Source organism: Sminthopsis crassicaudata, chromosome 2 (genome assembly GCF_048593235.1).
Source record: "Sminthopsis crassicaudata isolate SCR6 chromosome 2, ASM4859323v1, whole genome shotgun sequence".
Classification (NCBI taxonomy): Eukaryota; Metazoa; Chordata; class Mammalia; order Dasyuromorphia; family Dasyuridae; genus Sminthopsis; species Sminthopsis crassicaudata.
Window position 1 is genome coordinate 566,373,278 of NC_133618.1, and position 12,694 is coordinate 566,385,971.

At 41.0% G+C, this 12,694-nt stretch overlaps 1 protein-coding gene across 1 annotated transcript in view; it reads right to left on the reverse strand.

Moving 5' to 3' along the window:
* Positions 1–2,138: 2,138 nt before the first annotated feature.
* The window catches only part of RHCG (Rh family C glycoprotein), a 30,884-nt gene continuing 20,328 nt past the window's right edge, over positions 2,139–12,694 (reverse strand). Inside the window, exons 5-11 of the mRNA XM_074295137.1 lie at positions 12,455–12,621; positions 9,638–9,775; positions 9,323–9,459; positions 8,775–8,899; positions 6,571–6,644; positions 3,998–4,097; positions 2,139–2,712 (exon numbers count right to left, since the gene is read on the reverse strand). Of these exons, the coding sequence (XP_074151238.1) occupies positions 4,029–4,097; positions 6,571–6,644; positions 8,775–8,899; positions 9,323–9,459; positions 9,638–9,775; positions 12,455–12,621 (710 nt within the window). The 3' untranslated portion in view covers positions 2,139–2,712; positions 3,998–4,028. The remainder of the gene's footprint in view (positions 2,713–3,997; positions 4,098–6,570; positions 6,645–8,774; positions 8,900–9,322; positions 9,460–9,637; positions 9,776–12,454; positions 12,622–12,694) is intronic.

Consider the following 12,694-nt stretch of genomic DNA (forward strand, 5'->3'; position numbering starts at 1 on the left):
TGCCGACCTCAGACCGTAGTGAAGAAAGCCTTAGTTAAAACTTAAGGCGCTACTAGAATGTGCATTCTCATTATTGCTACCAACGATAAGAAGACTGTGGATGTTTGCCCCGCCTACTTCACTGGGCTACGGTGAGGATCGAGTGAAACGGCTTAGAAAATGGTAAATTACTCTAAGGAGAAATTATCTGTGGGTGATTATTTAAAAAAAAAAAACAAAAAAAAAAAAACTCCCTGTGCTCCAGCCGTCTCCCCTTCCCCGAAGCCTGGGGGCAGCGGGCCAGGGAGCTGGGGAGGGTGGGGGTGGGGACCAGCCCCTCACAGCCCCCTGGAAGGGGCTTTCCCAGCCCTCCCCAGCCGGGGAGCTCCGGGGGCCTGAATCAGCTGAAATCAAAGCCGTCACCCCGCCCGCCGCCCTGCCGGATCCCTCCGCGGCACCCCTTTGTGAGCCGCCCCGCACCTCCTCCTTTGTCACAATGTTTTTCAATTCCGAGAAGCAAACTGTCCAATTAGAGCCGAGGCCTCTTGCTTCCATCTTTGCCGACGTTTAATTAACATGCCCCTCCTGGCAGCTGCTGACAAGTTCCAGAAACATGTTGTAAAGGGTTTTTGTCTTTACCCAGCATGGAAAATGAGGGGTGTTACATCTCCAGGAACATGAATAGGTTACGTTTCAAATCCCTCCTCAGGTGCAAGGAATAAAGTGCTTTTTTTGAGGAGAAGGGGGTCTTTTGCTCGTCCCGCCCTCAACATCCCCTATTTTTTTAGGCTCCCCTCCCCTAGGGCAGATTTAGGCAATTGAGATCTTGATCTGCTCCCACTGACAATAGCTTCGAGAATAGTAGATTTATGAGCAGGAGATAAACAAGGTGGGGCTGAGGGTGTGGGGATAAGAAGGGGGTCACTGAAGAAAAAAACCTGGGGATGCTGTCCCCTGTACCCATCCCTGCAGAGAGTTTCAGAAATGGGCTCTGTGGAGGGCATGATTCGTATGGCCTTTCTTACAGGCTGGGTCCCCTGGGATGAGGACAGCTGAGAATTAGTGGCTCAGGCAGTTTAGAGTGATGGTTGGGGTGAGATGGGAGAGAAGGAGTATATGCCTGAGGTCTGGGAGTGGGGAAGATAATGGATAAGGGAAAGTAAACAGTTCAGGTACATTCTCAAAAAATACCTGGGGGCTACATTTCACTTCTTCCCCCAAACTTTAAACTCTCCTCTAAATTGCCTCTTCTTGGTAGTCCAATTTTATTGTAAAGCCCAGATGGGTTCAGGTTCAGAACCACTAGGAAGGAGGCTGGGTTGTTCTCAGAGGGTTAAGTAACACTTGAAAGTTTCAATTCCTATGGGGGAGTGGGCCCAAGTGTAGGGGAGTAGAACTCTGGAGGGAGGGAAGGAAGAGGCTGTTCTTTTAATAAGTGGTGGATGAATCTCATGGAAAAGGCTGAGGAGAATTGAACTTACTAAAGAGAATGTTAGAAGAGCTGGGAGCTGATCAACTGCAAACAAACCCCCAAATTTATGTGATTCCTCTCCAGAGGGAGGTGTCATATTAGGATCTTCCCAGAACTCATTTATTAGAATTATGCCATTTAGAGACAAGGGTGAGGAGAGTGAGACTCTTGTGTTCCTAAGACCAAAGGCTGAGGTGGCAACCAGCCAGAAAAGATCTGTGAGGAAGGATGATTCTGGTCTATCAATACCGTACTCACTCTATCCCCAGGACAACCGAGGATATGTTCTTTGCTAAATAGTCCCGTTTTGTGAACCAAATCAAAGACTCTCCTCTGCTTCTATCCTCTGCTGCTACAATAAGGAATAAAAAGGAATACTGCCCTGACTTATCTCCCCTTTCCTCCACATATCACCCTCTGCAGTTTTTAAAGACCAGGAAAATGTAGGGAAGAGGTTGTATTTGTAGCATCCCAGATCCTTAAAAGCATTCAGACTAGAGGTCGGAAGAGGTAAGACTGGGCTTTCATTCTAAATTCATCTAATGGGCCAACCTTTTCTGAGCTGAATGTTTCCTTTGTGTCAGATAGTCTGTAGGAAGGTTTTAATTGTAGGACTAAGAGGGCAAGATTCTTGGTTCTATGCCTGGTACCATCATGAAGCCTTTAAATCTACAAGCATTTCATACTCTTTACAATGGACATTACGGCCATTTTATTTGCTCAGGCTGGTATCAACAGCAATACAAGATGAAGTAGGGTAGGCAGGGAGCAGGGAGACCAAGGAAGTGGAGTGTAAGGCATGAGTTACCAGGTACAGAGGCTTCAGTATCTGCTTGTCTTAGGGAATAGTTCTCTCAGCAGAACCCATCCTCTCTCAGGATCCAGATGATCAGAAGTCCCTAGTCCAAATGGACCTTGCCTGTTCTCCTCTTCTCCCTTATAAAACGAAGACCTCAGACCCTAGCCTCCTACTCCCATGGATTCTGTAACCTAAACATAGACTCCTTGGTTCCCAGCCCTCTGCAACCCAATTTCAGGCCATCTCTTTTAGTTGCTCTCCTTCCTCAGTACTCAGACTTTTCCCAGGCAGCCTGTCACTTCTGCCTTGGAGGTTCTTTGGAAAGAGAAAAATCTGTTGCTTGGAGGTAGGAGGTTGAAGTCAGAGAATCCAGAAGGTGGAGATCAGTGCATCAAGTCTGGCTCCAGGGAAAAACAAACTCTCATTCCCGAGGTCACGGAGGCTGAGATGTTCCAAAGCAGGCCTGGAGTTGAAAAAGTCCAAGAATATTTTATCACCTGTCCACTGCCCTACTGGAGCCCAGAGGGCTAAGAAAGCTAGGGAGCCTAACTCTTGGACCCTGCTGAATTAATTTTTTTCTATAAAGGGGATTAAGGAGGTAGCTGCTCACCTTTTCCTTTACCCTCTGATCCCCTATCCTTGCTGGATGCCCCAAAGCTTTTATCTATTAAGCATCAGACCAATCCTGGTCTCTGCTGCAGGCCACTTCAAGGCTTCCAGATAAATTTCTCAGTCTCAGAGCCTTGGCAGGATTCAATAACAATGCCATACATTTATATAGAACATGCCCCTCTCTTAGCTTATGTGTTCCTCACAACCCTCTTGGGAGGGAGGCAGGATAGATATTGGTACCCTCCATTTTATAAATGAGGGAAAGTGAAGTGGTCTGCTTGACATGACATAACTAAAGTGATAAAAAGCCAGAATAGAACCCTGATTCCAAACTTCCTAAACCCAGTGCTTTTCTTCCCATATTCATCAGATGCCCAATGTGTGTGAAGCTCATTACTAAATGTATCATACCACATACCACAAGAGAATTAAGGATTAACATATCCCTGCTTCCTTTAAGACTCAGCATTAATCCTGCCTTCTGTAGGAAGCCTTTCAAAGTTTTCCCATACAAGTACTTGTGATTGTCTTTCATTTATACCACACACACACATGAATATACATACATACAAACACCCAAATGTAAATATACAATTTTACATACATACGGATACACAGATATGCACACACAGCTATTGGCATATTGTCTCTACCATTAGAATGTGAGCTTCTTAAGTTCAGAGAATAGATTTTGCCCTTTTAAAAAAAATTTCCAGCACAGTGTCTGGCACAAAGCAAGGCAGGAAGTGCTTACTGACAGATTGACCATCACCTAGGTAGAGTAGTAAAAGACTACACTCCTTCTACCCCAACAGAACACCCATATTTTCCCTCTTTTCCTCTGACTTGCTGTCTAAGGGATCCCAAATTCCAAGCAGTAATGTCTGGTAGAGTTCAGCAAGAGAAATAACTGTTCAACCCAGTTCTCTACCTCAGGAGGCCAACTTAGTTCTAGGCTGGTTCTGGGGCTATGGACCTTGAACTTGAGAGGTTGGTCAATGGAGCGTGTTCTGCTGATATGATCAATGTCTGCTCTTTTGTAGGGTCCAGGCTGTACTTTGCTTTGCCCTAGAATGGACTTGCTTTTGTGGGGCTTCCCTGAACCAGAGAAATTCCCTTTCTGGGTACGCTCCCACCTGCTTCTCTCCCAGGGAATCGGTCTCTGCGTTAAGAAGCCACAGGCTTGAGGGTAGTATCCTCATGATGGTAAGCGTTACTCTTCTCAGCTTCAGGCACCTGCACAAATAAAAAGTCACTGGCCCATCCCAGGCACTCTCTCCTCCTAATCCTTTCCTATTGCTCTGTGGTGGCTGCAGGGATGCTTCTGATTACAATCAGTCAAGCAAGTGGAAGGGGGGAAAAGATGCTGCAATAGGTATACAGCATGTCACAAGTGCCATCTTGTGGTCACTTAACATATTACAATCTCCAAATTGACATCTTCCCATCAAATAAATCCATCTCGTGCTCAAGATCAAAACGTGGCTCAGTCTAGTGGTCTGCTGGGAAAAACTTCACTTTTAGGACTTTTGTTAGATCAAGATTTTATGTCTTATTGCTTTTGGCCATAGGCCATTGAAAGACTTACATGGTAAAGATAGGTGTAATGTGATCTTTAAAATAAATTATGAAGGTCAAAACAGAACAAAATTAGAATGAATTTCTGAGGGTAAGAAGAGGTAGCATATTAGAGCTGGTTACATAAAAGGACTCGGGAGACTAATACATTCCCTCCTCATTTTAACTGTAATCTAAAATAGCTTCAGCTCTGAATTTTTAAGCAGCTGGTACAACTAGAGAGACTAATAGTTACATAGGTGTCCATGGTGAAGATTGAATATCCCATCTTTCCTGGAGGTGTCGAAGTGCAGACGCTAGTTAAGATAACTCCCAGGAGCCAGATTCCAGTTACTCAGGGCAGAATTAAATGTAATGTGGAAGTTCTTTTTTACTGAAAGCCTCCACAGGTAACAGTTCAGATTTTTGCTAAGTGAGAGAAAGAACAGAGCAGTATACCACATTCGTGAGTTCACAGATTTGGAGCTGGGAAGGATCTGAAAGGTCATCTAGTCCAATCCCTTCCCTTAACAGATGATGAAATTAGGCTCATAGAAATTAAAGGGACTCCATCCACCCACTCATCTATTCTAGTGAGTAAATGGCAGAGCTTGGATTTAACCCTAGGGGCTCTTATCCTAAATTCATTGATCTTTTCGTAGTGCTATACTTCCAGAGAGGAACTTTTTGATAAAGGTAATGATACCCATCTTGTGCTCAGGATAAACCATATTAATGTGGACTGATTGGGAGGAAATAGCAGAGATTCTGAATAGTAATGTATTTTTGAAGTAATGCAGATTAATACATTGGGTACAGAGAACTTAGATAAAAGGGTTCTTCATGGGATTTTATTTCATGACTTGGAAAGAATAATTTGTAATCTGATGCTAGCAGGCCCTTGCTTTTTAAGTCTTTCTCTCTCTTGCTATAGTTTCTATCAATTTCCTAATTCCTCATTCAGCTATAGCTACTCTACCACTTCAACTTGTAGAAAAGATCCATAATATATCCTCACTCTAGTTCCTGTCCAGTAAGAGTGTGACCTCTCACACAGATACCCCTTGCTTACAAATCAGTTTAAACCACCTTTAATTTGATTACTGGTACCATGAGTCTCTTAACTAATTCCCTAGTTTAATGATTCTTCATCAATTTCTGGCCCATTTCTTGGTCTTTGTCTTGATCTCCTGGATTCTTAGTCTCTTGAGTTTGTTCTTGGTGACTGTTAGCTGAAAAACCCTTACCATTTTTCTAGACCACTTGAACTCCTAGCCTCTTACCTTGCTTATTACTATTCTATCTTAAGGCAAGCCTTCATGACTTATGCCTTGTGTTGATTGACTATTGTATACTATATAGTAGGTAAATGGGTGAGTATTTTGCTAAGATGGTAATAATATACATATAATTTATAGTAATATAGTTAATAAATATATAGATATATTGGCTTATCTGAGTTCATAGTCAGAGTCTAGAACATAGGAACTTCATTAATTCTAAGTAGACTTTCTCCTATCCATAGTCAATAGATAGATCCCTTGCTCCCCTCCTCCCAAGAAATTTCCTGGTCATGCTGTACAGGAGATGGTTGTATATGTATAGTTACAATTATAGTTATACTAAGTTATAGGGAGGTTGTGATCTTTCTGATTAGATAGAGATTAAAGTAGACAGATATTAAAGTTTTATGCCTAGAAGAAACTCAATAAAAGTTTTTTGAATCCAGTGAAATTAATTTACTTAGGAAAACCTTTTTGAAAATAGATAAAGATAAGAAAAATTCCAAAACTGATTATTCCTGATTAATTTCAAATTATCTAACTCCAAATTCCAGATTAATAAAGTCTGAAATAATGAAGTTTTATTCTATATTTTATTTATAATTCTGCCCTGAATATCTAGAACCACACCAGCTGTGTCTTGGGAGTCATTAATTAGCACCCACTTTGAGTTATACTGGATATATTAAAAGGCCCAGAACTTTCTTCTTGCCTCTGAGATTCTGAGAAAAGAGCGATTTTGCTAACAGCTTAAAAAAATGTCACCTGGAGACCAAGTCTCTGTCCATCATTCTAAGCCACAATCAATTATTTCCTGGTTTTATAAAATGAACATACCAGGATAAGATTACTTATCCTTTGGCACTCACCTCCCAGTAGATCTCATCCTCAAAGCAGTTTTCATCTGCAGCTTGTCCCCACAATGGAAATTTCAAAATGGAACCTTAAAGTAAAACCGCCCAAGATAGGATCAAATGAAAAGAATAAACAATCTTCCTTCTCTCCTTTCCAAGAATGCCCTTATTCTTGGGCTCCCAGTCTAGGCTGGACTCTGCATACTTAAATATATGAGGAGCTCGGGAATAGCCACATGTTCAATAGTTGAACATGAGCTACAATTCGGTCCTTCCATGTGCACTAAGCTCTAATAAATTTGTGCATTTCCATGGAATTCTACTTCATGTTCTTGTTCAACCCCTAGTCTAGTACCCCATCTCCACATTCTTACTTCTCTTCTTCCATCTGTTTTAATCTTACCCCCTTCTACTCAATAGATAGCTAGGTAGTACAATGGATAGAACCCTGACCTGGAGTCAGGAGGACCTGAGTTCAAATGTGACCTCAGATACTTAAGAGTTGTATGATCCTAGGCAATTCACCTCAGTTTCTCATCTATAAAATGGGATGGAAACTCCAAATAGCATCACAAAGAGTTGGACTTAACTGAAAGGAATCAATGACAACAACCAAAAAATTTTACTCAACTGAAATACTACTTCCTCTAGGAAGTCTTCCCTGAACCTTCGAATTCAGTAATCTTTCCCAACCTCTGATTTGATAGCAATTACCTTCTTAGGCAATTCTTATTGTCATTTAATAGTCATGATTAATGGGGGATGAGGATAAGGACCAGCCCATGATTTCATTGACATAGGGAACTCCCAGAAGAGGAAATTCCCTCTAAGGTTCAGGTCAGCACTTGTGTGTAGTATATGTCAGAAGCAGAATTTGAACCCAACTCTTCCTCACCATGAGATTTGGTTTCTATCTACAAGGCCTCAAAAATTCTCTCTCTCTGTCTCTCTCTCCTCCCCTCCTTCTTTCCTCTCCCTCTCTCTCCCTCCCACTTTTTTCCCTCCCTCTCTCTTCCTCTCTCTCCCTCTTCTTTCCTCTCCCTATCTTTTGGCTGAGGAAATCGGGGTTAAGTGACTTGCCCAGAGTCACAGAGCTGTAAGCATTAAGTGTCTGAGGTCAAATTTGAACTCAGGTCCTCCTGATTTCAGAGCTGGTGCTCCATCCACTGCACCACCTAGCTGCCCCTACCTAACAATGTTTTGTATGCATATTCTTTATTCTGTTCCTAGATTTAAATCTCCAGAAGATAAAGACCTTGATTTATTTAATATCTCTATGTTCCCTAGCTTCTAGTAGGGTACCTTACATATCATTGCATATCATAGGTGCTTAATAAATGTGTGTGAAAATTGGAGCAGAGGATAAGAGAGGGGTTTACTCCGTTAATAGGCACCTTCTATCTTGGTGTAACCTGTCTGGTTCTTGGGCAGATAGTGAAGTGATTTTTTTCAAGTCTAGCGGATAAGTCTACTAGACTTGAGAGTCAGTAGACTTTGCTCCCAGAGTTGGCTCTATCACTAATAAAGTGTGTGCCCTTGAATAACTCCCCTCCTTAAAATTTAAAAATTAAAATTTTAAATTAAAAAACTGGATTAGAGGAGTGAATGAATATGCCTCTCAGTATTCACATTCTGTCAACATAATGGTCAGGAATTAATTTCTTATCCCTCAGAGACAGAAGTGATAGCAGTTGCCATTGTAATACCATAATGAGCCACAGAGTGGCAACAGCAAAATACAGAATGGAAAAGTGAGTCCAGATTTCCCCAAAGAAGAAAAAATAATAATTGATATTTACATATACTTTAGGACTTGCAAAGCTTTTTGGCATATATTCTTTTAACCTGAGTCTCCAACAAAACCTGTGGAGCAGTTACCACAGGTGATATTACCCTCAGTGTCCTGCATATAGTGGGTATTAAAATAAATTAATTCCCTTTTTGCAGGGAAGAAAACTCAGGCTTATAGAGTTGTCATTTGCTCCTGGTTTCACAATTATTATCTAAAGGAGGATTTTAGCCCAGTTCTTCTTCATTCCAATACCCTATTCCTACATTTTGTTGCCACACTAACAGGGAATGTTTTTTATATTATGTAATTCTTCTCTGAATCAACATCCTATTGCTCCTATTTCTTCCCAAATGTAACATACACCCACCTCATATGTCCTCATAGGTGTCAAAGCCTTCCCTTCCCAAATGCACCCCCAATAACTCACCTACTATGGCACCTCCCACAAAGGCCATGGCCAGAGACACAAAGATGCCTGCCGCCTGATATTGGCCCTGCTTTCGAGGGTTCCAACTACTTTTGGAGCCTTCAAAGTCAAAAGCTTTCTTGAGCCTGGAGGGGAAAAGGGGGGACCCCCCCAAGTAAGTTAAGACGTGGGTGGGAATTGATCCTAAGCAGAATAGGAACTCAATAAATGTTTAATATAGATGGTAACCTGCTTCCTTGGTGGCCAATGCCTCTAGGATTAAATGGTCAACAAGACATTAGACTCCAATACTTGGAACTCAGTTTCTTCAACTGTAATTTCAGAGGGGATTGAGCTAAGTGATCTCCTAACTCCTGGTTTTGTCATTCTAAAGTTCTTTGACAGAGATTCAAACTGGGATGTAAGATGGAAGGGGGAGAAATCTAGCAGAATTGTTTTTGTCTTTGTGTTTCCACCCAACAGTGCCAGAAGTTGGAACCAACAGTGTAGAAACAAAAGTCCAGGGGACCCCAAGCATCCCCCTCCCCTGTATCCCATCCCAATCTCACCCTTCTTCTCCATATACAGCTATGGTAGCTTCATTGGCAGTGACAGCACCCACAATGCCCCCAATGATGCCAGGGATGCCGTGCAGATTGTGGATTCCACAGGTGTCTTGGATGTGCAGCCGAGACTCCAGGAATGGCTAAGGAGAAAAAATTATTGGCTGTGTGTCCAGCAGTGGAGGGACCAACCAAGGCAGGACCGGGAGTTCAGAATAATCCTGTCCCCATCTAGAAATGGTTCTTTCATCATGACCCCTGCCAGCACTTGTTTTTATTCCTTTATCCCCTTCCTCTCCACCATCATTAGGCAGCCCTTACTGTCAAGTAGACAAAGCCCACAGTTGACACAATGCCACAGATGAAGCCGACAATAAGAGAGCCGTAAGGCATGAGCATCATCTCAGCCGCGGTTCCCACAGCCACGCCACCAGCAAGTGTTGCATTCTGGATGTGAACCTGTTGGGGAAGGGGAACAGAATCATTGCTACAGACGGGAAATCTCATCCCTGGATGGAGCAGCACTAGGACCTAGGCCCCTGGCAACCTGGGAATGTTCATTTAGAAGGGCGAAAACACACATTCAGTCAAGAAATCCAAACACGTAAATTTATATATGTGTGTGTGTATGTATATGTGTGTGTACATATATAAAACTTACATATATGTATATATGTGTATATATGTATATATATATATGTATATACACACTATTACTACAAGACAGTGAAGTTGACTACAGACTCATGTTCTGATTCTTTTATCTTGCACGTGCTTATATATCTACTCCAATGTGCCGGCAGACTCTACATGCATGTATGGCCATATCAATCCTTTTTTTGCACACTGGTGTATCTGTATAGTACAGCAAATTCTAGAGGACTGGATTATCTCAATATGATATTATTTACACAAAGGTTAGCAGGAATGAATGTATATATAGGTGTATAAACACCTATTTCGTGTGATCCAAGGGAAAATGAAGAGTCCTACCTGCCCCAAAGTTGCATAGTTCCCAACTTAGCCTGAGTTCTCCCTCCTGTCTTCTTTGAACTGAAATGTTACTGTTATCAACACTAATGGAGTTAATCAAGCTTTCTCAAAAATTTAGCCATGAACATGCTGGTTAATGTTTGTTGACTAGCTCTCTGGGAGGGGAATGATGTATGTAACATACTTTTAGGTTTATTTTATATTATTAAACATATTTATATTATTTATTTATTTATGATTATATATTATATAGTATGTTATATATATATATATATTATGTTATTCATTTATATTATTAACATTTTCTTCATCACTTTCTAGGCAGCCAACAAAACAATAAATACAGCTTTGTTGTTGTTCAATCATTTCAGCCAAATCCCACTTGGGTTTTTTGGGCAAAGATACTGAAGTGGTTTGCCATTTCCTTCTCCAGTTCATTTTACAGATGAGGAAAATGAGGCAAACAGAGGATACAGGGTCACACAGCTAGTAAGTATCTAAGGCCAGATTTGAACACAGGAAATATTTCTAGAACTATATTTGCTGTACTACAAATCAAGCTAGCATTTACCAATTTCCAAGGTGCAAATACTCATACTAAGAATTAATGATTAGTAAGATTTGACTTCAGCATAGCCTGGCCATGAAACACTTTGGTGTAGGAACTATATTGATGTAGTTCACAAATAATGGTCTGGAGCATCCTCTAAAGTATTACTCTCAATTCTGGGCACTACATTTTAGAAAGGACCTGTATATCATGACTTACATTTCAATTCTCTTTCTACTACATCATTGTGTACTTTAATTTAATTGGATGGTGTTCAGAGGATGGTGACAGGTCTCAGTGAGTATCAAGCAAAGGACTGTGCATGCTTAGTTTGGAGAAAGGAAAACAGAGGGAAAAAGAATAGCTGAGTTGAAATATTTGAAGTGCTATCAGATGAAAGAGTAGACTTGGTCTGCTTGAATCCAGAGGACACAATTAAGAACAACAGAGTTCAAAGCTTTAGAAGCAAATTTAGACTGGATAGGTAGAGGGGAACTACCACCAAAAGAACCATCCAGAAGTGGAATTGGGTTGTTTTATATTCTCCTTCCTGAGATATTTTTAAGCAAAGAATGGATGATCATTTCTTACTTATGTTGTATATAGGATTCTTATTTAAGAATGGATTAGATTAAATTAACTCTAATGGATTGGATAAGATGGACTTTCAACTCTGTTGGGAAACAGACCAAAAGTAGTTTGAGTCAGGGAAATTTTAGAACAAAATAGAGAAAATCCAGCATATTTTATAACATCACATTTAATATTATTTTGTTTTGTATTATATATTTATATATACTTTATCATAGAATGAATGTCTAATTTTTGAGGGAAAATTTTTTATGCTATCAAAATTTATTGGTGAAACCCTTATTCACATTATGCAAAGGAACTGGGGTTCATGAAACATAACATATGAAAAACATAGGGTATTGTCTCCAGAAAGCTTATGTTAAACTCTCCAAATACACATTTGCGATAGGGGGTAGAAGGACCTTAAGAGTCTACTTTAGCATATTAGCAGAGAAGCATGTATCAGTCTAGCTGTTACCTTGGACACGATAGGGATCCAGAGAGTCTGGCCTGAATAAGAGGTAAAATTTAGAAAAGAAGAATACAATGGGTAGCCAAGAGAGCAATAAGGAATATCATGATGTTCCAAAGTCACACACAATTGTGTTTAGAGCTACTCTTAAGTATTTCTCATTTATTCCTCTCTCTCTATGGCTTAGAACTAGGAATTAGAATTCCCACTGTACATCAGTGGGGGTCAGTCCTCTGCTTATCCATCTACTCAGAAGCTCACATAGTCTAAGATTATCACCTAATTCCAATTTTGACTCAAAAAAATTTTTTTAAAAACCCACCACTATGTGTAAAGAAAGCCCCATGCTAGAGACTAGTCTCAATAAAATTAGTAAATGGTAGGAATAAGAAAAGTTCCTCGATAACAGCGTTGATAACTTGTGGTATCTGGAGAAGTTTCTTGAATTGCCACTTGGAGCTACATTATCCCAAGCCTCCAGATATCAAAGGGGCCTCTATCTGAGTTTCCTGAACACCAGCAGCCTCCCCACCTCTTGCCTCTCACTCACCATGTCAAGCTTGCCCTTCCGTTGTAGGGCACTGGAGAGGGCCACACTGGTGAGCACACACGCAGCCAGGGAGCAGTAGGTATTGATGGCTGCCCGGTGCTGGGCATCTCCATGGTTGGAAACAGCTGAGTTAAAGCTAGGCCAATACATCCACAAGAACAGGGTACCTGGTTCAAAGGAAGTTAGGTAGGCACTAAAACAGTTTATGCTATAAGGAAGTATTTAAATAAAATGGAAAAA